At 47.9% G+C, this 25,206-nt stretch overlaps 1 protein-coding gene across 5 annotated transcripts in view; it reads right to left on the bottom strand.

Moving 5' to 3' along the window:
- The window catches only part of JPH1 (junctophilin 1), an 88,541-nt gene that overhangs the window by 57,799 nt on the left and 5,536 nt on the right, over window positions 1-25,206 (bottom strand). For all 5 annotated transcript variants that reach the window (XM_036437159.2, XM_036437158.2, XM_036437157.2 and 2 more), the window contains exon 2: window positions 23,147-23,909. In XM_036437159.2, coding sequence (XP_036293052.1) covers window positions 23,147-23,909 — 763 coding nt within the window. The remainder of the gene's footprint in view (window positions 1-23,146; window positions 23,910-25,206) is intronic.

Genomic DNA, 25,206 nt, shown 5'->3' on the forward strand with positions numbered 1-25,206 from the left:
AAGTCTAATAAGTATGGAGACCTATCTGCGCCCTATTCCTCGGAGCACAGGAAGATGGGGGGATTGGAGGAGGGGCCCCGGGAGAGTTCTGCCTCCCTGCTTCATGGGCCGCTAAGCCTCCCGCACCTTCTCCAGGAGGATTTCCGCTGCATCAGCACTTCCGCCCTGTAGGTGGCCGTTTACTTTTTGTCTCACCCAAAGGGTGAGCACTGCCTTGGAAAACTCATTTCTCAAACACGCACAATGTCATGTCCACACCCATGAAGTGAACTGGATCTACAAATGACATCCAGGACAGCGGATGGCGGGTCTGGGGAAAGTAAAAAGGGGGTGGAACAATGCGAGCAGGAAGGCAAGAAAGGAGCAAGAGGCAGAAGCCAAGAGACAGGGAGCAGGTGAGCTGGGAGGACACGCGTAACCAGGAGCCTGTGGACAGTTTCTCCAGGGGAGATGCGTGTGCGAGTTCTTCCCGGTCAATGCTAAACAACAGAGGCCATGGGACGATAGACTTGTATCACTGCCACAACAGTCTTAGGTTATGTCAATAATCTCCGCGTCACGTATGGTCATGAAGAGCTAGGACAATCTTCATGGTGCAGGCTGACGTGGCCTCGGGCGCATCCCTCAGACGGTTTTCTGCACGGACTGAGGGTGTCCTGGAAGTCTGCTGCCGGGCCAACATGGATGCAACCACACGTGGCGGGAGTGGATGAGCCATCAGAAAAGAGGCTGCCACGTGCCCTCTGAAAGATCCAGCAAACCCGCCCAAAGAAATACCCTCTCCTGCCCCACTGGGTCCACTACACCATGCTGCCTTCATAGGGGAAGACGCATCTTCGATAGAAACCTTATTTGAGAAGAGGAGGCAACAGTGGAGTCAGATGCCATGTTCTTTACAGAATGAAAAGGAAATAACCGACTCCCTCGGCTTCACAGCTTGAGTGCCACCAGGGCAGCAAGCGTCTGTATCCATCACAAAGATGCCGCCAGCCACGGCGCGGGCCTCTTTAGAGAAAGATGGTAGCATACATCTTCTAAGCCGGAACAGCAAGACGGCCTAACAGGTTTGCAGCGATAATTCAAGCTTTGGTAGTTTTAAAAAAGGACCAAACCCCAAAGGCATTTCGTTGAAGAAGTGTACCCACATCACAACCATCCAGGAGCTCTGTGGGCCTTGATGTATCACGATATGTTCTCTGTTGTAACCTGCTGTGCCCACACCCGCTTTACCTTTTTATCTGCTTAGAACACCTCTCCCTCCTCCATTTCTGCCTGGCAGATTCTTCTCATGCTCTGAGAGCCAACTGTAACCCCCTCCTCATGAGACCGTTCCCGATGCTCCCACATGGATAAAACCCTCTGCTTTAAAAACCTTGTCCAGAAGAGAGAAGAGTGTGAGACACTGACTTGCCCACAGCACTCATGCCTCACCGTGTATCATAGTGACGTGCTGTATTTCGCTCCTGCGGAACCAGGTGCTGGACAGCAGGATTGTGTCCTGCTCACTTCCGCACTGAGCATGCTCCCAGGAAGCATCAAGCTCACTGTGGTCAGGACAGTGGCGTAGGGCATCCATGAATTGTCACGCACTCATGGCATGTGGGTCTGTGCGTACTGACTCTCCCAGCTTTTACTCTATTCTTCTGATGCCGTTTTGCAATGACAATTGACCTAACTGTATAGGGGGAAATACTGGTTTTAGGTATTCCCTAAAGCCTAAACAGACACACTGAGAAAAAAATATAACATGACTTCAATAATCTTATGGTAGACTTACACCCTTTTTTTTTTTTTTTTTACATTAATTAAACAGAAAGGTATCATAAGGAGAATTTTCTACCTCATGCGAATGTTACTTTCTTACACTTTCAGTCCGGCCATTCCTTCTAAATAAGTTGATTGAAACAATGAGGTGGGAATGGAGACGTGCAAGCATATAGATGGCCAGCTGTGCAAATCCTGTTCCACAAGGCCAGACCCAGGGCAGAGGCACAGGTGTCCCGCTCAGAGCTGGTGAAACGTCCCGCGCAGATGGCACACGATGTGAGCCAGCTGGTCGGAGCCTCGACAGGAAACCTGCATCGCAGAAACCTGTGCTCTGGCCACAGTGTGCACTCACCTGGAGCGGCCCTCAGGCACGGCACACAGAGGTGCGGCCTGGTCACCGCTGGCCGGGCTGCTCTTCCGTCCGTGTGATGCACCAGAAGGAAGCCGGCCCGCCTATTCCAGACCTCAGAGGTCAGAACCTCTCCAGCTCTCCTTCTCAGAGACCGAGGAGTGCCGATGAGCGCCAGCCCGATCACTGGAAACAGATGTGATGGAACTTCACAAAAGCCTTGGCTAATGGCCCACAGGCACCATCCTGTCCTCGGGGATGGCCCGTGAGGCGGCAGGGAATGACGGCACCCGAACCTCTCTCTGTGCCCACGGTAGGAGTCAGAGCTCAGACCCGCAGTGCTTACTGCTGCCAGGCACCCCTCCAAGCCCAACACACGCCAACCCGTGGGAGTACCCGCTCCAACCCCGGGAGGAGGCTCTATGAACGGCCATGCCCATCGCACAGGTGAGGAGGCCAAAGCTTGGAGGTCAGGTTGTTTGCTCGAGGCCACTCAGCTAAAAAGTGACAGAGCCAAGACTTAACCACTATACCGAAATTACAGAAAGATTTCCGGAGAATTCCCTGCACCTCCCTGAGCAAAAATCAGGCTGTCATATTAAAAAAATTATTTAAATTTTCTCCCTGCAATTCTCTGCCATGCAGCCAGCTCATGCTCACTCCTCCCCTGATTTTCCCATAACGATACTGAATTTGAGCCGACTTTGGAGCAAACTGGCCAATAAAGGAGAGACAGTGTTTACAGCACTTGAATCTATGGCACAGAGCCAGGCACACACCACACCTGCGACAGATTTCTGCCAGAAATAGGATAGTTTGGACCTAACTGTTGGAAGACACTGGGGTCAAAGGACAGGTATTTCGATCTTGGCCTGGGAGTCGGGGGCTGGGGGACACGTGGACACCGCGGGGGACCCAGTAGGCACAGGGTGGGCACTGCAGGGCAGGACTGTGCTTTCTCAGATTCGGCTTCCACAGCATAGCACAGACCTCCCTCTGGTCTTCCTCCCCCTGGTCTGGGCTGAGGGAGAGATGGGGGTGCCCCCTGCACGTCTGAGGGAGCTCCCTCCACGGTGGGAGTCCTGGCAGCCGCTAGCCTGGAGAGCACAGGATGGGAGCAACAAAGCGGCTGGGAGGGGAATCCTGTGAACGAGGCCCGAAGCTCCAGCCTCGGGACCTGTCAGTGAGCTGACCTCTCTCTGATGCTCCTCTCCCAAGCCGATAGCAGGGACCTCCCTACCTGCCTCTCCAGCTGCGGCTCCAGGGGAAGATGTGAACTCCGGCCAGGTAGCGGATGGGAGCCGGGGCCAAGTCAGCCACAGGGAGTGAACCGGGGCCAACCCAGCGTGGCCAGCCCTGCCCTCACCCACACACGATGCAGCCAAAGGACGACGTGGGCACCAGCCCCTCTCCCCCAGGGGTCCCTCCCGTCCCTGCAACAAACGTCTTTTCTGCTGATGCCCCTGCCTCCGCCTCCGTGTGGCTCCTGGTTCATTTCCAGCGGCGCTGCTGCTTGTTTACGGATCCGTCTCTGTCACTCGGTTGTAAATTTCCTGGAGGACAGGGGCCTTATTTTTCTCATTTTGGTCTCTCCCAAGCCACCAGCTCTGCTTGCTTTACACAGAGCAGGCATTCATTCACGGCTGAAATGACTACAGCATTTACTCTGACATGAAACAGTAAGCATCCACACTCCACTCCAAATGTCTCACCCCACGGTAATCCTGTGAGGCGCTAATACTGCTTTTCCCCCCTCGGTGCAGGTGAAGGAGAGAGAGACGTGGGGGGTTAAGCCATGTGCTTGTACCCCAGCGCTGGGACTCAGGATCTGAACCCAGGCTTTGGCGTGGTGTACAGGAGACCCCTTATCTCTGGATACACACCAAGACCCCAGTGGATACTGAAACCGCAGACAGCACCGAGTCCTATAGATGCTGTGTGTGTTTTTCCCTATACGTACAAGCCTTCCCACTGAATAGAAGCTTTTTACGTCCTCTCTATTTGGCATACCTGATTGTCAGCATCTTGTAATTTGGGGCCATTATTGTAATTATTTTTAAAGTATTTTTATTGATTTCAGAGAGGGAGAGAGAAAGATCAATGATGAGAGAGAATCATTGACTGGCTGCCTCTCGCACGCCCCTCACTGGAGATTGAGCCTGCAGCCTGTGCCTGTGCCCTGACCAGAAATCCAACCATGACCTCCTGGTTCATAGGTTGATGCTCAAATACAGCCACGCCAGGTGGGCATGACGGGGGCCATTATTAAGTGAAATCAGGTTACTTGAACACAAGCTCTGTGTGAACCCAGATGGCTACTAAGTGACTGACAGGCGGGAAGCAGCTACAGTGTGGAGACACTGGACAAAGAGATGAGTCATGACCCGGGCAGGGCAGAGCTGGACAGCATGAGATTTCATCACGCTCCTCCGAGTGGCACTTATTTGAAAACGTATGAATTGTTTATTTCTGGAATTTTCCGTCTAATATTTTTGGACCACCGTTGACCACAAACAACTGAAACTGTGGAAAGTAGATTGGGGGAAGGAGGGAGGAGGGTGGATCTACATGGTCCTAACCACTAACTGCTAGGACTGCCTCTCTGTGCCCTGGATCTGCATGAATATAAATAACAATAGCATTTCGGCAGGGAAGAAACCAGCAAGAGCTCTTAATCCTCCAGCTTTGCCCTGGCAGTTACCTCTGCTTGGAGAGCTCTCTCTTTCTGTTCCTGGAAACACCTACTTGTGTCCTCAAGGCTGCTCAAGAGTCACCCCTAGAAGTCTCCCATGGTCCCTCCAGGTGTTGTGGGACCTCTGGGTTCTTAGATACACACTAGAGGCCCGGTGCACAAAATCAGTGCAAGGGGCGTGGCCCTTGCAGCTGTGGAGGCTGGTCTTGGCCTGTGCAGTTCCAGCTTCATCCAGAAGGACATCTGGAAAATTGTTTGGTTGTCCGGTCTAATTAGCATATTATGCTTTTATTATTATAAATACCGTCATTTGCTAGGTCACATCATATAATACCTGTTGGTTTTCTTCTCAATCTCCTGCCCCAGCATAGGAGGGCAAGGACGGTGTCTTTGAAATAGTCAGCGTGGAGGCATTCAACAATGGTTGTCCATATCAGTTTATTTACTGGCTATTAAGTGCTATTTGTTGGGTTAGGGACATTCACATACACTAATCTCGTTTAATTCTCCTAACTTCCTGTGAACTGCCAGGTACCAAGTCACCCCCCATTTGGGGGATGAGACAGCTGAGGCTTAACCAATATTTACTTAGCCAATATTTGAATGAAATCTCCCACTTTAGTGCCATACACAAAAACAAACTCAAAATAGCTAAAGAACTTGAATGTAAGATGGTAAACCATAAAAATCCTATAACACTCCATAGGCAGCAATATAGCAGACATATGTCATAGGAATATCTTTATAAACACAGATCATAGAGCAAGAGAGAAGAAAATAAATAAATGGGACTTCATCAAAATAAAAAGCTTTTGCACAGCAAGAGAAACCATCAACAAAACAACAAGAAGGCCTTCTGCATGAGAGAACATATTTGCCAATGCTATCTCCAATAAGGGTTTAATCTCCAAAATTTACAGGGAACTCATACAACTTAACAAAAGGAAGATAAACAACCCAATTAAAAAATGAGCAAAAGACCTAAATAGACACTTTTTGAAAGAGGACATTCAGAAAGCCAAGAGACACATGAAAACATGTTCAAAGTCACTAATCATCTGAGAGATGCAAATCAAAACAACAATGAGGTACTACCTCACACCTGTCAGAATGGCTACCATCAACAAATCAACAAGGACAAGTGCTGGAGAGGATGCGGAGAAAAAGGAACCCTCCTTCATTGCTGTTGGGAATGCAGATTCGTGCAGCCACTGTGGAAAACAGTATGGCGTTTCCTCAAAAATTTAAAAATGGAACTGCCATTTGACCCAATAATCCCACTTCTAGGAATATATCCCAAGAAAACAGAAACACCAATCAGAAAGGATATATGCACCCCTATGTTCATAGCAGCACAATTTACAATAGTATCATACTAGGGTACATCTACAATTGGCCAGTGCATGTACCATTTACCATGGTACATCTACACAATGGAATACTACGCTGATATAAAAAGGAAGGAATTATTACCATTTGCAGCAGCATGGATGGAACTGAAGAGCATTATGATAAGTGAAATAAGCCAGTCAGTGAAAGAAAAATACCACATGATCTCCCTCATTTATGGATAATAAAGAACATTATAATCTGATGAACAAAAAGATAGATACAGAGGCAGAGAAGCATCGAACAGACTGACAAATTACAGCGGGAAGGCTGGGGGCGGGGTAAGAGATCAACAGAAGGACCTGTATGCATGCATACGAGCATAACCAATGGACACAAGACACTGGGGGGTTGAGATGAGGGCATGTGCCAGGGGGTAGGGGAGGCTGGGGGCTGGTCAATGGGGGGAAAAAGGAGTCATATGTACTACTATTTGTAATTCTTTAAACAATAAAAAATAATGAAATTATATAGAACCACAAAAGACCCCAACTAACCTCAATAAAAAGAAAAAAAGGAAAGAAAACCAAGTATTTAGAATGTCTTGACATCTGTGTTGGGTTTCATGCAAGGTATAACAAATAAAACCAGTTCTATTAACTACACAGCAGTGGTTCCCACAGGGAGATAATTTGATTTTTAAGGGAGGCAATTTGAGAATGAGTTATTAGCAGTAATTTTTTTTGCATTTCTTATGGTTCTAGGGGCCTCATATATATATATATATATATATATATATATATATATATATATATATAGTATGTATATATATATATATATATGTATGTATATAGTGACATTTTTATGCATTTCAGTTCTCTATTATATGTTGTGAAACTTTATTTGCTATTTTTTTCATATCACTTAAAATTATTATTTTTTAAACAATTTCTTAGTGATTTCTCCCTCAATATTTCAACTGTCCTTTCATTCTTTTATTTTTTCTTTCATGGATGCTGTGTTCTTTGGAAACTTGTTTAGACCAAGTTAATGGCCTTTTAGACTTTCTCTATGTTAATAGGAGTTCACTTTTTGAATAAGAATTATATGTCATGGGGGGGAGGGAGGGGGCGCCATCAGGATTTTAGAGATGCTTAGGTGGGCTTGGCCAAAAAAAAGGTTAGGAATCATTGCTATACAGTATCTATAATAATAAAAGTGTAATATGCTAATTAGACTGGACAGCTGAATGATCTTCCAGATGTCCTTCCGGACAAGGCTGGGGCTGAGGGCCGAGCCCCTTGCACGAATTTTGTGCATTGGGCCTCTAGTATACTAATAAACGTAATAAGCCGCTGGAGTCTATCTTTTCATATCATTTTCTTCTCAGGTGTCGCATAAGTAAGCATTTTATTCTTTCTAAAAATGATCCCAGCAAGCTTTAGATTTATGCTTAATTACCAGGGAAAACTTAGTAAGTCTGAATAGCTTCACTGTTCATTAGTTCAGTACTTATTAATTCAGAGTTCTAAAAAGTATTTAGAATTTAAGCAAGCAGGATTTCATACTCATCTAGAGGTTGAATGGAAAGGGGAAAGGAAGGAATTGAAAAAAGTGGGGGAAAAATCCTGCAAATGTCATGAGAAAATCCAGTTCTGCACAGCCTGTTTTAAGTTCTAAAGGTCTTTATACATATTTGGTACAAGGACTATAATTATATCAATTTGCCTAAAAACTTTTTTTTTTCTACAAAGAAATCCCTTTTTAATTTCCATGGCTTGAAAACTTAAGCTTTATACATCTCTGGCTGATTCAGAGTCCTCCTACAGACAAACATATAAAGCATGACTCAGTGCAACCCATTTTTTTTTTTTTTTTTTTTTTTTTTTAATCCTCACCGGAGGATATTTTTCCCATTGATTTTTAGAGAGAGTGAGGAGAGGGGTAGATACACAGAGAGAAACATCAATGTGAGTGAGACACATCAATTGGTTGGCCTCCCACATATCGGGGATTGAGTGTGCAACCAAGGTACATGCCCTTGTCTGGAATCAAACTCAGGGACCCTTCAATCTGCAGGCTAATGCTCTATCCACTGAGCCAAACTGGCTAGGGCTGCACCCCATGATTTTGAAAGAGCAGTTTATATTCAAAGAGCATGTAATACAAACAATTTTATATTTTGATTCATTTAAAATGTGTTTGCCACTTAGTAAAAGTATTTTTTCTTCTCATATTTTCCTGTTTTGTGAGTAATAAGAACACTGTTGATGGACTAGAACAGAATATACATGTAACCAGATTCCTCTTATAACAGGAAAGTCAGTCTGCTCAAGAGAGTCCTCTGTATTTCATCAACACCCCACCCCTGACTGCCTTCTAGTAGGAAAGGGGACTTCTCACACCTGGCTGAGCAAGGGGGTCCTTTCAAGCTGGGAGTTGCCACTAAGGATTTGCAGAGAGGACGGACTGTCAGCCGGACTGGCCAGCTCTGGGAGATTAGGCAGATTCTCTGCTACAGGAGAGGAGGGCTCACAAAAGTGACAGGTCAGAACAGGGACCAGGGAAGGCTGTAGATGGTATAATGGAGCATAAAAACAAAAAAAACCCACACACACCAAAAAAACACGGACCCCTGGGACCCCCTTGGTTTTGATCATAAGATGAACCCAAGTGCTCTTTGTGGGGCCCCCATCTCCCTCCCTGTTCTCCATGCTACCTTCCTACTCCACGCAGGTAACACACCTCCACATGTCCTCCTGCAGTGCAGCCCTGGGTGGTAAGGCCCAAGGCCTGAAATTAGCCACTGCAAAGCTCCCACATTCTTTATTTAACTACGAAGACAGGTATCTCCATGCAAGCCGTGTCTGTGCTTATTCTCTTGGTCCATTTTGCACGCACAGTAACTAATAAAAATGAAAGATGCCTCTTTGAAGGCAAAGAGAGTCAGAGATGTTCATTTCATTTGTCCATATGGACTTAGTCCAAAACAAAAGTGAGCACGAGGACCCCATGAGAACTCTGAAGACCCTTTGACTGACCAGTTAGGGCAAGCATGTCAAATGGACCGCACGCCTTGTTTATCTGGCCTGTGCTAGCCTTTGAGTTTGACATGCTTGAGCTAGATACTGCAATGGCTACTCTATTAACAAAGTAAATTAAAAAAAAAAAAGGAAAAAAAAGGGAGTGGGATTTGTTAATTTGGTTTGATTTTTAAGTTATGGAATTATGCAAATAGATATGCTAGTTATAACCACACTCAAACCTGGCTCAGTACCTTGTCTTAGTTGAGTGTTTTAGGATAAAATAATTCCCTGCTCCTTTCCACACACTGGGTCACCATCCTGGAAAATTCCTCATAAATCTCTCTACCCCAGCCCCCTCTACTCGCTTTCCGAACAACTCTCTTATTATGGAGGACAACATGAATCTCTGATTTTGGTATCTTCTTTTCCTTTGGAAGCTCTTACATGCACAAGCTCTGAGAGTGACCATCTTACAGGACTCTCATCTCTTTTGTTCCTCCTTGAAATGCCCATGAGTCAAAAGATTCCTCCTCCTCCTCCCCAAATGTCTCTCCGGCCCTTGTGCTCGGAGCTAACGGTGCTCAGATCCTTAGCGTTTTAACTCCCTTGGACAGAACCAGCTGTCTATTTGCAAGTTTAAAGGGCCCAGTTCTTTGCGGCTGGACACGTTTATTCCTGTCCTTCATGGTTCTGTCCCAACGGCTGCTGCTGCCGGGATCCACCCCCTGTGCATGGCAGCAAGGACCATGCTCCTCAGATGTTGCCTTGCTCATGTTACCCACTTGCTGGGAACTCAGGCGGCTTCCACTTGCGCGTTGCATAACACCCGATAGTGCTTCTCAGCTCCTTGAGCAGTCAGCACCCTTATCTAATTGTCCTCTTCCCTCCCCATGACTCAGCGGTGCTCCTGCCACGGCGAGGCACCACACTGTGCATCTGGGATGACACGCACCAGCGGGGGGTGCCCAGCCCACGAGGGGGCTGAGGACACTTCTGTACACACGTTTGTAAGACTTCTCAAATGAGGAGGAAGCGCTGCAGTCTGAATCACACAGAAACGTGATAGCCAGCATCTCTGGCCTCCTACTTTCCCGTTGTGTGTGTTCTTTCCTACACACCGAAAGCATTCGTTTTCAGGAATTTCAGACGAGCACCCCCGCCCTCCACAGATCTGCTGCCTTTCTGGATCATCTCTGCTGGAGGCGGGACGGGGCTGTCTGCCTAGGAAAGACCCTGATTTACAGGTTCTATAGGCAATGGGGGCCGCTAGGACACAGAACGCGAGGAGAAGAGTCATGAGGCTCAGAAGCTAAAGGTAAGATCTTCGGGAAGGTCCGAGACAGTGCTGCCCACAGATAATGAGCACTGCTGGGCTTTAGTGCCTCTGAGTGGTCTTCACTCTCTTCAGGTTGTGAGTCACCGGACACGCTGTCCTTCCCCCACCTGGCAAAAGCCCCGCTAGCCCGGGTGACAAAATCATGCCTTCGCTTCCCTTCAAAATACTGCTCAAGGCTCCAGTTCTCTATGAAACCATCCCAGACCCATTCCATCTGGCACCAGACACACCAGTTATGCTAGGAACCCCTGCCGTCTCCGATCTTTCTCCTTTTTCTCATTACTCGGCATTTCTTCAGGGCCAGCATTCATATGCATGCATGCTCATGTAGACTCGTCTACATACGTGTTTACACAGACCCTCTGTGTGGGGGATGGTTTTTTGAGACTTTATTTTTCTTTCCTTTGTTGGCCTGTCCCTTCTATTCCCTTGAAATACCTTTAAGATCTTATTGGGCACCAAATGCAGCCGAGGCTCTGGAATGATTATAACTGTTACCAATAGAGCAACTGTAATTAAAGAAAACTTCTCAACAATAAAGTCTCCTAACAACTCTAACACCACAAAATCACTGAAGGTTCTGAAGGAAAAAGGAAAAAAGAAAATCCCTCAATATGCTTTCCTGTCCCTCATTTCTGTTGATGGAATTAAACAGTAGTGACGGCTCACAACTTAATCAGATTTTCATCATTTCAACAAGTGGCTGAAAGCTATTCCAATGTAGTGAAGTGCAAGAAGAATAAGATAATTTTGAAAAATGCTTTTCCTATCAACCTTGTGCAGTAACATGAAAAAAAGAAAAGCCCACCCAAGAAGCTACGTCAAAAGTCTTTGGAAGTGCTTTCTGAACAAGTCAACCGATTCCTGTTGAATTTCTGTAAGACGGACCCTTTACAGAACTTTGGAAACCTGCATGGCGCGAGGCAGGACACTGAGAAGTGAAGGGCTGACCGTGACCTCTCAGTGTGATTTAACTACTTCCTGTGAGTGTAAGATAGGTGCAACCAGCTCTAAGCTTATGGAGGCCGGGGCCCCAGCCTATTCCCCTTCCCCCTCCCCTGCCCCCTCCAGGCCCAGCGCAGTCCCGAGTGTGCATGTGGTGCTCAGTGACTCTGAGAAGACCAGGGCCGTGGCTTGGTGACCTGAGCTCCTTACGAGTCCTTCAACGTAGTTGGTGCATGTTAATTTGGGTTATGATCCCAACAACGGCACAGTGGGACACTGCCCCTTCCAGTCCACCCTCCTCTGATTGTGGACACACCTGGAGTTGGAAAAGTAAGTGGTCAGCGATGTTTCACTGTGTTCACTTGATGAATAATTTTTATCAGAAACCTTGCTGGAACTGTGATGTGACTTCAGCTTCAAAAACCATGCAAATGGAGGGGAAGTCGCCCAGACTTGGGCTTTCTGTGACAAACGGGTCCAGCTGCCCACTCCCTCAGCCCTACTCCTCGCTGAGGATTCATGGACTGGAGTCAGAGATCCAGAAGGTTACTTGTTTAATATGCTTGACAAAACTCCCCCATGTTCTGAAATGAATGAACCTTTTCACTAACATGACTGAGAGCCATTGCAATATCAGACACTCGTATCTAAGATTCGCCTCCATCCCTCACCCACCACTTCTGGTCCATCAATTCCTGAAAGTTTTATCTTTTGCCTTTCTACCACCTTAACCTTGACTGGGTCTTTATCCTCTCTTCACAGGCCAGGCCTTGAGTCTTGGCCCCTTTACCTCCATCACAAAGGCTGATGGCTCTCTTCAAATCCCTTTAAAGACTCCCCAAAGCCATCGGTAGAAAATTAGCTGCCAAACCTTCATGACCTCATTCCTATCAAAACTCAACCTACACTTACTGACCGGGGTTAGTGTGCCCAACAGTAACCTGGGAAACTCTGGGCCTTGCCCCGAGAAAGGTTAATTTAGCCCTGGGTGGGGGGAGGGGGGAGGGATTTTTAGGAACCCCCTGAGATGTGCTGCAGAGGGTGGTGGGCTGCCCCTGGAGAAGCACTGTCTACCGTCTGATGGCCTGGAGCAGTGGTCGGCAAACTCATTAGTCAGCAGAGCCAAATATCAACTGTACAACAATTGAAATTTCTTTTGAGAGCCAAATTTTTAAAATTTAAACTTCTTCTAACGCCACTTCTTCAAAATAGACTTGCCTAGGCCGTGGTATTTTGTGGAAGAGCCACACTCAAGGGGCCAGAGAGCCGCATATGGCTCGCGAGCTGCAGTTTGCCGACCACGGGCCTGAAGACCTTAACGTGGGGTTAGGCAACAGAAAGGGGCTGGGGGTGAGGGCATTTAGGCACAGGGAAATGCTCATGCCAAGAGTCTAGACAGTGTCTGTCTAGGCTGGCTTAGGTACCTGGGGGTGGGGGGTGGGGGGGTGCTCACAGCACCTGCCCGGCTGCAGGGAAGCACTATCAACCCATTAACATGGTATTTGTGCTTCACGACAGACTTTGCTTCTGATTCATCTCTGTATGCCTAGGGCCTACTGCCATGTTTGGACAGAGCTGACACTAAATAAATGTTTGCCAAATGATGTTCTTTAGCATAATAATTTGCAAGGGTGATACTCTGTTCTGCTCTGTTGCCAAGAAAGAAACAGGCCAGCGGATCTTGCTCACCGGGTGGGTCCCGTCAGCACAAATCTTCGAAAGCATATATTTCACAAATTCAAGTGCAGACGTTCTGATACTCGAGTCGCATTATTCCAAGGCAAACAGATTTATGGTCACTTAATGTGAGGACGGCTTTGTGTGTGCTTCTTAAAAAGAGCTGTTTCTAACATTATCTGCATACACTTCCTTTCCTGGCACTATCTTTGTTCTGCCGAGTTCTGGTCTGAGCTCCGTAGGAAGAGTGGGAATCTTTTTTTGCATTCTAGGCCTGTGTTCCCTGTTGTCTTTGGGGCCAGCACCTCAAAAATTCAAGAAGTCAAAAATCCATTGGAAACTCATCTTCCTCTTTAAACTGGTACCTTTCTCTCAGGCCCGTGTGTGAATCAATAGGACCACTGCCCATCCGGGGGGACCTCCAGAACCACACTGACGTCCTTTTCCAGGTCCACCGCACGCATTCAACCAACCATCAAGTCTGACTGAGTCTGCTTGGAAGGCTCTCGCCCAGCATTTGCTTTTTTCCATCGTCACTGCCATCGCTTAGCTCAGCCCATGGGCTCTCCTTCCCTAGGCTGCTAGTTAGCAGGTCACTACTTCATTTTTCTCCAGTTCTCTCTCCCCTTACTCTTCCCTAATCCTAGACTACCGGTAACCAAAGTGATCTTTCTAAGTCTGACCAGGCAATTCCTGCTTAAGACTACCAAAAGCCCTCCCCTGTCTTAAGGATAATGTCCAAACCTCCCCTTACGGGTCAGTGACGTTGCTTCTCCACCTCATCTCTCAACACCCCTACCTAGCACTCCCTTTTCCAGCCATGCCCAGGATTATGCAGAGGCCCAGATACACGGGGCTGTTGTCCTTGGCATTCTTCTCCATCTTCTGGAGAACATGTGCACATCCTTTGGGTCTCTCATGTTGGGTACCACCTGCAAAATCATGCTTCCATCCCCAGGCTATGATTAAGCTCCTCCCCTGGGCTACCTAACCTCACAGCTAGGTCCCGATCAGCCGACAGGTAATTAGATGTTTTCTCCATCCCAACTAGACTCTAGCATGGGAAGGGCTGGGTCCCAATCATAATTTTACATTTACATAATTTTACGTAATCAATGAATGCCACAAAGAGTCAATTAAAATGAGCAGTGATAGGAAGAAGTCTTCTCTAACAAGCACTTCATACACTTGGTGGGAGGAGGCCTGGGAGAGCAAATGTGAGGTGGGCATTGACAGCGGAAATGGCTTTATCACGACTCTAACTACTGTAGAGATGTACTAATGTGGGAGGCAAGCTTCCTTCTGTCTTAAAGTAAATAATTATATATGCATATGTGAAATCACTTATAAAAAAAAAAAGTCAACGTTTCACTGAGTTTAAGAACCAAATCTTATCAAATGGGCTAAGCATCCGAACCAGAGTGCTACCTAACTTGTAACTGATGACAGACAAGGGCCAAGGCACCTCCCATCCGGGGCATTTGCATCCTCTCAAGGTAATCTATCAGCCAAAGTGCAGCTGATTCTCTATTCACTGGGACGAGCAAGAGGGGGTGGGACCCAGGGACAGGTAAACCGGCCATCTGGTGCTCCTCCCTTCCACTCTTGAACCCTAACCTCTAGCTTTTATGGGATATCTCAACGTGTTTTGACTAACAGGCTCCCCATAGGACGCTCAACCCTGGGCCCTAATGGATGGACGCGAATGTATGAAATTTTGATATACTAACTCAAAACAACTCTGACAGCGATGTAAAATGTTAAACATTGGGGGGCGTCTAGACCAAGCAACTGAGACCACCAAAATGTGATTTGGTTGACTTGCTATAGTAAAATTCAACGAAATTTTTACCTTACTTACAAAGTTTTGAAAAACTCACACAACTATTAGTTAATCTCTGGCATACGTGAATGTTTTAACGACGCTGGAAAGTGAGTGTGTTTTCCTTGGCTTGAGCAAGTTTCTTTTGGCACACGGGGGAAAGCTAAGAAGATTGGACTTCAAAGAGTTGCCCTATTTTGGAGGCAGCCTTGATTCCTTACATGTTAATTAAATTTCTGATAAAGCAGCTTATTTTGAACTGAGTATATTATCCAAATAAACGGGAAACACCAACTAAGACAGAAGGGCAATGTTATTAAAAGCTTATTTGGTTTAATTCTCAAGAGGCTGTTGTACTAAAGCTGAATGACTTACATAAATACCTTTGGCATTTGTTGGATCCTGTTCCTAAACACAATGTTCATATTTCATCTATAATAAGAAAAGCATCTCAAAGATTTGCAAGGCACTGGTCTTGCAAGCGTCCAGCGTGGTGTCTTGAGTGAAGTGAGATTGGCAGGCAGCTTAATCCATAATGGAAAGTTGTGAGTGGGCGGGCTGGGCCCCCGGCAGCTGCCCGGAGGAGGCGGCTCCCTGCTGTCAGATGCCACGGAACTCGACACCTGCCCCAACGCGGAGTTTCTCCAGGTCAAAGCTCAGATTCACGCGGAGCACCTGGGGCGGGCCACAAACGTCACCATGCCTCTGGCCTTCCGGAAGACATTATGGGAGGGGGGATGTCATGACATACACAGCTCTCCTGCAGGGTCACTGCTGCTTGGATGCTTCCCATTCACAGAATCACAAAAAATGTCATAATTTAGAGCTAAATGAGATGGTCTCTGCTGCAGTTTATACAGTTGAAGTAAATGCAGATTTCTAAAAACAAGGCCAGTACGTGTCCCAAAACCTAGTTCATCATCAGCACCCTGGATTATAGTTTTTTCCCCTTTCTTTCCAGTTCTCACCACGTACTGAATTGAACATGCTCTCCTATCCCCTCCACACCGCACACCGCACACGGCACCTTCTCCTTGCCCTCTCTGTTTAGTCAAAGTGGAGAGCCATGCCTACCTGAGTCAGGGTTCAAAAAGTATGTTTATTGTGGGCCCAATGTCTGGGAAACTGTGTGAGCCTCCCATTATTATGGCCCGAGACCAATTTTCATTCGATCTCTACCGCTTGAACCTCTGTGTTCATCATTGAAACACTGGGCCACCTCAGCGCCATACCGTTTCTGAATGGGCCTGGACTTGGAAGGGCTGGACAAAGAGTTTTTTATTTTTTATTGAAAGATATTTAGCAACAAGATAGCCTCGGGATGTTTTACAAAGTTTTCATAACACAGCATGTTCCCATGTGCTGCGCAATGACCCGCCCCACGGCGAGGTGATAGAGATCAGAGTTGAAGGACAGGGGCCGGGCCAGGAGTTTCTCTCTGTTCCCTGGCCAGGACTCTGGGGACGGTGTTATCCTAGCTTGACTCCCCCCTCCTGGGGGTGGGACAGAGCTGCCGCTGGCCCAGGTGATCTTTCTGGTTCCAGCGGCTCCCTCTGCACACCCACAGAGAGAGGAGTCTCACACCCACACAGAGGGAGGAGTCTCACACCCACACAGAGAGGAGTCTCACACCCACACAGAGGGAGGAGTCTCACACCCACACAGAGAGGAGTCTCACACCCACACAGAGGGAGGAGTCTCACACCCACACAGAGAGGAGTCTCACACCCACACAGAGAGAGGAGTCTCACACCCACACAGAGAGGAGTCTCACACCCACACAGAGGGAGGAGTCTCACACCCACAGAGAGAGGAGTCTCACACCCACAGAGGGAGGAGTCTCACACCCACACAGAGGGAGGAGTCTCACACCCACAGAGAGAGGAGTCTCACACCCACACAGAGAGGAGTCTCACACCCACACAGAGAGGAGTCTCACACCCACAGAGGGAGGAGTCTCACACCCACACAGAGGGAGGAGTCTCACACCCACAGAGAGAGGAGTCTCACACCCACACAGAGAGGAGTCTCACACCCACACAGAGAGGAATCTCACACCCACACAGAGAGGAGTCTCACACCCACACAGAGAGGAGTCTCACACCCACACAGAGAGGCGACTCACACCCACAGAGAGAGGAGTCTCACACCCACACAGAGAGGAGTCTCACACCCACAGAGGGAGGAGTCTCACACCCACAGAGAGAGGAGTCTCACACCCACAGAGAGAGGAGTCTCACACCCACACAGAGGGAGGAGTCTCACACCCACACAGAGGGAGGAGTCTCACACCCACACAGAGGGAGGAGTCTCACACCCACAGAGGGAGGAGTCTCACACCCACACAGAGGGAGGAGTCTCACACCCACAGAGGGAGGAGTCTCACACTCACACAGAGAGGAGTCTCACACCCACAGAGGGAGGAGTCTCACACCCACAGAGGGAGGAGTCTCACCCTCACAGAGAGGAGTCTCACACTCACAGAGGGAGGAGTCTCACACCCACACAGAGAGGAGTCTCACACCCACACAGGGAGGAGTCTCACACCCACAGAGGGAGGAGTCTCACACCCACAGAGGGAGGAGTCTCACACCGAGAGAGGAGTCTCACACCCACAGAGGGAGGAGTCTCACACCCACACAGAGAGAGGAGTCTCAGGAACTGCGTGGCCCATGAGGAGGTCTGGGTCTTTGGAACAGAGAAGCGCGACTTTCTTGAGACAACAGCCTGGAGAAGAGCGGCAGGAAACCACAGCAGGCTCCTCACTCTCAGCATGGCAAAGGGGTGCTCGGGGGCGAAGAGGAGAAATGCATATCTGAGATTGTCATGTGCCATACAAGACGGATAATGCCCCCACAGGGTACTGGTGACCCACACGAATAAGCCTACATGCTCGAAAGAGAAAAATCTTTATTTTCCTACACTGTCTTCAGAATAGTGCCCCAGAGTAGCTTGAAATAAATCATGCATATGCCACTTCCCCATGCATTTTCTTTCGTCTTAAAAATTAGAATTGCCTGTTGACGGTATACTGACTTCACCCAGATCGGAGGCTGGGAAGGGGGCGAGTTCTGAACTGTGCTCACGTCTGCACACAGTGGTCAAGCTTGGGGATGGGGATGGGGGCGTGGGGAGAAGGAGTTGGTTAACTCCTTTCCTCTTGTTTATCCCTCTTTCTGCTTCTCAAGCCTGCCTTCCCTTCCTTCCCCCACTCTACCTCCACCCCAGCCTGACTTCTTGGTCTCCCCTCTGCTTTCACGTTGGGGAATGGTACCTGCAGGGCTGACGTGCCTTCGGAAATATGAACTCTATGTAGCGATTTACAGTTTACAAAGCCCTGTGGCACTCACTCCCTCATTCATCTCCGACAGTAACCCTCCTGTGAAGAAAAAGGCAAATTCCCAGTCCTCGCTCATGGTGACTTGTCTGCAGCTCGGAGTGGGTGTGCTTTAACGGAGCCTTTGGAATGAGTGTGGAGAAGGGCTGGGATGACAGGTGGGGACAGGGGACAGGCAGCAAGGCAGATATGGAAGAACATAGGTGCACAGCGACAGAAAATAACTAATACTCTCATGAACGGTAAACTCCCACATTTTAGGTAATTTCCTTCTGAAATTTATTTCCCCGCTTAAAGGTCTTTTCATTAAGATGCCTTGTTAGGCATTGCAAGGATGTGCCTTCCTGCAAAAATGACTTATGCTAACAACTGGGAATGAACCAGAGCCCCAGGAGAAGAAGCAAAAAGTTCACAGAAGAGGTGATTAAAATTGTTCTCAAAGATATGACATGACCCCAAGACTGGAAGGAAAGAAAGACAGAGTGTGAACTATAGTTCTGACTTGCAGAAGAGAAAGAGAATCCTTCTGTCCAACGGAATTGAAGAATTTTGAATTCCTTGCCCTTCCCAGCCACTTGGCGGAGGTCAAGCTTGTTCCTGGTGGTAGGAAGCTCCACTGGGATCCATCATGCGCACTGATTCCCGCCTGCCCTTGGGTTTTAATGACTAATACGTGAAGTACCGATCGAGTCAAGCAACCTTGCCAGGGACGGTTCCATTGGGGACCATTAAAAAGATGGCCCTAAAGAGGCAAGACAAGAAAAATCTCTCAAAAGGAAAAAATAAGCCAGCTGAACACTCGGCAAACGTTGATTTTGAAAAGGCAGTAAGCCCTCATGTCCTGACTTCTCATATATGTTGGTGATGTCCAATACGCAGGAAGGAACTAATGCTGTTGTAGTTATGTAAGGGGACTTTTTGGAGTCTCCCTTTCTGCTTATAGGAAGCGCCCGCATGCAGCGTGGACCAGCTCACACCTGTGAGGAATAGTGAGAACAATCTGGCTTAACCTGAAGCCCTCATTTCCTGGCCCTGCCTGAGTTAGGACCCTTTCATGATGTTGACTTCACTGAAGCAGAGGGTACCTGCACCTCACCCTTACACACCGTCTGCACGTCCCTGACTATTGTTAGAGGGGAGCCTGGTGAATTATGAGCGCGATGCTTCTTTTCTTGAAACGGTGACTTATAAATGTCCAGCAGAACGGAATTAGAAGCACTGGCCGTGTTCAGACCCTAAGCAGGGAGAATTTAATTCACTAATTCATCAAATATTTACTTGGGGCCTTAGGGAAGTGCCCTGATCCATGCTAGCTGCTGGGCGTACAGAAGTGAGCAAAGCTGCCTGCAGCCTGTCTTTCTGGCCTCGTTGGAGAAAGAGCTATTGAACAAACAGGCTGAAGTGAAGTGACAAGGTAGCCCGGGGGGATGGCAGTGGGGTGGGAGGTTGTGGAGTTGGAGAGAGATTTTCAGTGAAGAAGAGACTTTGTGGCAAAACCTGAGGATGGAGCAGCAGGGGAAGGGCTCAGCAAAGGGAAGCTGTCATGGCCGGTCATTCTGGATATGGAGGGCAGGGGGAGAGTGGTGGGAAACAGTAATATGTCTTTTTAAAGAAACGTATGGGAAATATACTTTTCCTGAAGGATTTTTTCAGACTATGTCATTTTTTATATTGAAGTTGAAAACTGGCAAACATGGAACCCAGCTCTGGGAGCAGATGCAGCCAGCTCACCTACGTGCCAGACCTTAAGCTGAGGCCCTCTGCCCTCTACCTGGCTGCTCTGGTCCGTTGTCGTGTCTCTCCCCCCGTGCAGCTATGGCTGGGGCCCAGCAGAACAGGGGACCGCTCAGGGCTCCCTCCTGACACTACCTGCCTGGCTGTGGCTGTTACCAGCTTCCCGGGCACTGAGAGTCCATATCATGCTAACGGGGTAATGGGAGGAGCACTGCCCCACATGGCAGGCTGGCCCGCCCCTGGCTTGACCCTTCCCCCTAGTTCTGGGAGCTGGCAGCCACGCATCCCGCTTGCTCCAGTGAGGCCGGCCACTTCGTCTCCTACTTCCCCTTTCTTCTAATCTGACAAAGGGAAGGTAGAAGGTGGTGCAAGCAAAGGCCTGTGGTAGTCACTGCTTTAGCTGGCTCTCCTGTCCTGTCACCATCTGTTTCCATCCTAGAGTCTGGAGCCAGGGTTATGACAGTCAGACAGCTAGAAGGCCTGTCCAGGCAGTGATCTCCAAAAACTGAACAGAAGCTGCCCCTCCCCACTCTAAAACAAAGTTTTAAAAGAAGGTAGAACTCTAAACTCAGAGCTAGTATGGGAGAATGCCAGTCCTTGTTACTTCCTTCCAAGACGAGCTGCAAAGCTCAGTACCTGAAGCAGTCATTACAGCAAGGGGTGGGGACTACAGCAGCGAAAATAAGTAAAATAGAAAGCGCTCGCCGAGTGGGCATTTCTGGTTTAGTGTATCATCCAAAGAGGTGTTTTTTTTTTCTTTCTTTTTTTTCTTTTAAGAAGGCTTAAGGTGAGATCTACCCTATGAGCACACGCTAAGTGCACACTAGCATACTGTTAGCTGCAGACACAAGGCTGTGCACAGCTTTCTAGCACCCTTCTTCCTGCTAAACTGAAACTTTATACCTGCTGAACCCCACCTTCCCACGTCCCCTCCCCCCAAGCTCCTGGCAACCACTTTCACTCTTTGTTTCCAAAAGACTTCCAGCAGAGAGGACATGGCTAGGACTTGCGCGAGAGCTTTATGATATTAGCATAATCACAGATCAGCTTTGTATTGCAAGTGGTTCCTTTTCATTATGAAGATTCCTCCAATATAAACTAATCACAAACTCAGTAACCACAGAAAGCGTAAGAAAGTCTTTTGATGCCAGAGTGTCCTGCATGGCTTACTTTCCAATCAGGCAAGACTGAACTATAGCACTAGGTTGTCAGGTGGAGATAAAATGGAAGAATCCAGGAGTGTGCTAGAAATTACACGCTAGGTGTATGACTGGTTTTAGTTAGCTGAGGACCAGGGAAGCCGGCAGATTAGATGTGCCAAGCATTCTATCTACAAAGCCAGAGGAAAAGCAGATAAGATACACTGCTTGGTGATCAGAGAAAACCAAGATCTAACATAAAAGATGCTTGGCAGTGAAGACAGGAGAGACCCTCCATAAAAGTTTCTGCTGATTAACAAGAAATACTAACTTTCAATGAGGATTTGAGATGCAATGGAAACCTTCAAAAACTTTTAGTATTAGAATAGGTAGCTATACATCAAGGGTGGGGAACCTTTTTTCTGCCAAGGGCCATTCAGATATTTATAACATCATTCGAGGGCCATAAGAAATTATCAACTTAAAAATTAGCCTGCTATATTTGGTCAAACATTTAATTAAATTCACCTCTAATACCTTGGTAGGGCCAGGCTAAATGATTTCATGGGTCTTATCCGGCCCGCCGGCCAGACATTCCCCACCCCTGCTATAAATAATGCAAAATCTCCCATTTGTCAAGCAGTGTTTCAGACACTCAGAAGAGTAGCCATAGAATAGGGACATTAAACACACACACACACAAACAAACACACACAACATCACAAAAACACAAAAACAAAAAAACACCATACACACAAACTTTATAGGTTTGGAAGTATATGAAATTGCCACATGAAAAAGTTCAAATGTCAGAAATTTTATGTTTCAACAACAACAACAACAAAAAGGTGGGTGTCTTTCATTCAATGCTAAAAATAAAAACTTGAAGACATGATGATACTTCGTGGTTTCAAAGGAGGTTGACTTCTGTGGACAGTAAACACAGCGCTAATATTCTATGCTAAATGTCTGCTTCGGGTCACACACAACTGCGGTCCCTCAGCACCCACCGAAATAAGGCTAAAAAGTATTTCCAACGACAACCGCCCCTTTTTCTTTTGTGTCTGACGTGACATCCATCCGTCATAAAATTCTATTCCCAACAGATTTCTCCACCCCTCTCACTGGATCCCCAAACCCAGCTATTAATGGCAAAACCTGAAGCACAGAGACCTTCTGTGCCCACATACACCCTACTTCCCAATCTATTATTCACCCACCTTCTCCTCCTCACTCCAGCCTGTCTCCACTGCTCTACTTTCTTCCAACCTTGGCGCACTGACAGTCCCATCTGTCCACGGCAGGTTCCCCGCCCCCCTCCTTTTAATACACAGTGATCTAATCTCTCCTGCCCAGAACGAGGCGGTTTCTGTGAGCCTCCGTGCCTCTGCCTCTGCCTCTGCCTCTGCCTCTCCCATGTTGTGTGCAAGAATGCATACTAGCTTTTGTCATGTAACACCCAAACGTCTGCCAGTCTAGATCCTGGATGGAGGCTTACTCAAAACCAATGTCACCGACCAGGCTTCAGAAAACAGAACCTGAATTTTATAAATCAGTCTGATTCTACTAGGAGGGCATTGTAAACACTTTGAACTGACACATTAGGATAGAGGGAACTCATCTAAACCAGGTATGTTTCCATGGCAGTATTTTAGGAGTTACTTTCTAAAATATGCCTCACTTTCTGGACTCGGACACAGGGCCTGTGTGAACTGTCCATCCCAGTAAGGAGGAGGGAAGTAATTTGTAACAGGAAGGGGATCTCAAGGTGCCTCAGTGTGTGTGTGTGTGTGTGTGTGTGTGTGTGTGTGTGTTTGATGATGGAAAATATCAGAACAGCACGGGGACATGTCTGACTCTGATTCTATGGGGCTTCATTACTTGCCACCTTTGATTCCGGCAGGGAAAGTGGCAGGACCTATTGGCGATGCCACGGACAGACGGACAGACAAACGGACATGGCCCGGGCCCGGCAGAACCGGTGCTCACCTACCTTGAGTTGGCTATTTCCACTTTGGTTCTCGCCATGGCGGCTGCCCTCTGCGCGCCTTCGATGGCCCTGTCCACCTTCTCCCTAGTCTTTGTGTTTCGGATGGGGATCAGCTGCTTCCTTATGCCGCGGACCAGCACGTTGTTTTTGTACTTCCCCTCCTCCTTGGAGCCGTCGGGGAACAGGGTGCAGCCGTAGCCGTGCCTCTTGTTGTTGGCCCACTCGCCCTCGTACTTCATGCCGTTGGAGCGCTCGCTGACGCCGAAGCCGCTGCGCTTGTCGCTGCGCCACTCGCCCATGTAGGTCTCGGTGGTGGTGGCGTCCACGTGGTCCTCGGCGGGGCCGAAGTCGCAGTCCACGTCGCCGAAGCTGATGGTGGAGTTGGCGTCGCTGGAGCTGATCCTGCTCATGGCCGCGTCGCTGCGCACCGAGCTGCGCTTGCTGGAGATGGAGGACTTGGACTCGGACTTGCGCATCTTCATGCTGCCCAGGAGCGAGCCTCGGCGGAACAGGCCGCCCTTCTTCTTGCCGGCGAGCTCGGCATCGGCTTGGAAGTTGAGCACGAAGCCGCCGCGGGTGCCGGCGGGGGTGTCGGCGGCCGCCGCCGCGTCCTGGTGGAGCAGGCTGCCGTTGCTCTGCTCGCTGCGCAGAGAGGCCAGCGAGGTGCGCAGGGGCGAGCGGATCACCGTGGCCATGCCATAGGGCACGCTCTGGCGCACCCCGTAGCCGTGCCGCATGCCGCCGGCCCACTGGCCTTGGTAGGTACCTGGGAGAGACCAGAGCACAGTGTGAACCTCGGGATCCTCGCCAGGGCCGCTGTCCCCTTGGACAGCCAGGCGCGCACAGGGGCCCAAGGTCAAAGCCCACAGCCTCCTCGGACCAAGGGAACCTTTTCATTCGGCAATCCCTGCCCTGTAACCGTGTCCTCACGCCCTTTTGGAATGGTACAGGACTTCCCAATAGACTGGTTTTGCTTTTCATCTAGAAATGTTTGCCAGTTTCTGATAGAACCAGAACTCAAATACCAAGAGGGATCACCGGAAACCAACTTTTCAGCCCTGAAATGAACACAGCAGAAATCCCTCTGATCTTCATAAGTTATATAAATGTCTAACCCACTGTGCTGTTCGCCTACAACTAATATTGAATGTTAACTGTAGTGGAATTTTTTTTATTTTTAAAAAGTAAAAAAATAAAAAGAAATCCCTCTTAGAAAGGCAGTGCCATAGTGCAAGATGAAATGAATTCTACTTGTGCATTTCATCCTAATTTTACTATTAATGACTCTAATTTAGCCGAAAAACTCTAAAAATGACTCTTGGGTCTGTTGGTACAACATTCCAGCCGGATCAAGGACTTAATATGATTAAGGTATGGGTCAAGAAACACACTGTCTTAAATTTTCTTTCTACCATGGTCATCCTTTTGAGGGGGTGGGGAAAAGTTTAATATTTAGGATTCTTACTTCAATTTGGGTAGAAGTTTTTGCGCTAACAGCGAGTTGACAAAAACAGTATATATCCCGAATACAGTGAACCATCATGAAAAACTAGGCAATTTATTTTAACACTGTCCACTTCCAGGTGGAAAGGTTATGACATAGATGTGGACAAGACTTACTACGGTGATCATTTCACAAGATACACACATATGAAGTCATTATGTTGTACACCTGAAACTAACATGTCAATTATAGTTAAAAAATATATGTATATTTTTAAAAAAGGCTTATCCCATATTACTTGCCAAATTTCTGCTTTCCCCAGGCCATCCAATTTCCAGTGGTCGGCAAACTGCGGCTCGAGAGCCAGGGTTTGCTGCTCTGTTGACTAATAAGTTTGCCGACCACTGCCCAAGCCCATGCCACTGCATTAACTAGAAGCACACTGAGGGCAGGAATTATCCTAAGAGAACACAACATTTCTAGACTCATGGCTTGTGTGGTTTGTAGCCTATAGGTGTTTGGTAACGTTACAGTAAACAGCTATGATGGCGAAAAAATACACTATTTATCCCCAGAAAAACTGGGATCAGGCCAAAGGAAACCTCCCATTCTTAACATT

The sequence above is a fragment of the Pipistrellus kuhlii genome, unplaced genomic scaffold (assembly GCF_014108245.1).
Source record: "Pipistrellus kuhlii isolate mPipKuh1 unplaced genomic scaffold, mPipKuh1.p scaffold_m20_p_14, whole genome shotgun sequence".
NCBI lineage: Eukaryota > Metazoa > Chordata > Mammalia > Chiroptera > Vespertilionidae > Pipistrellus > Pipistrellus kuhlii.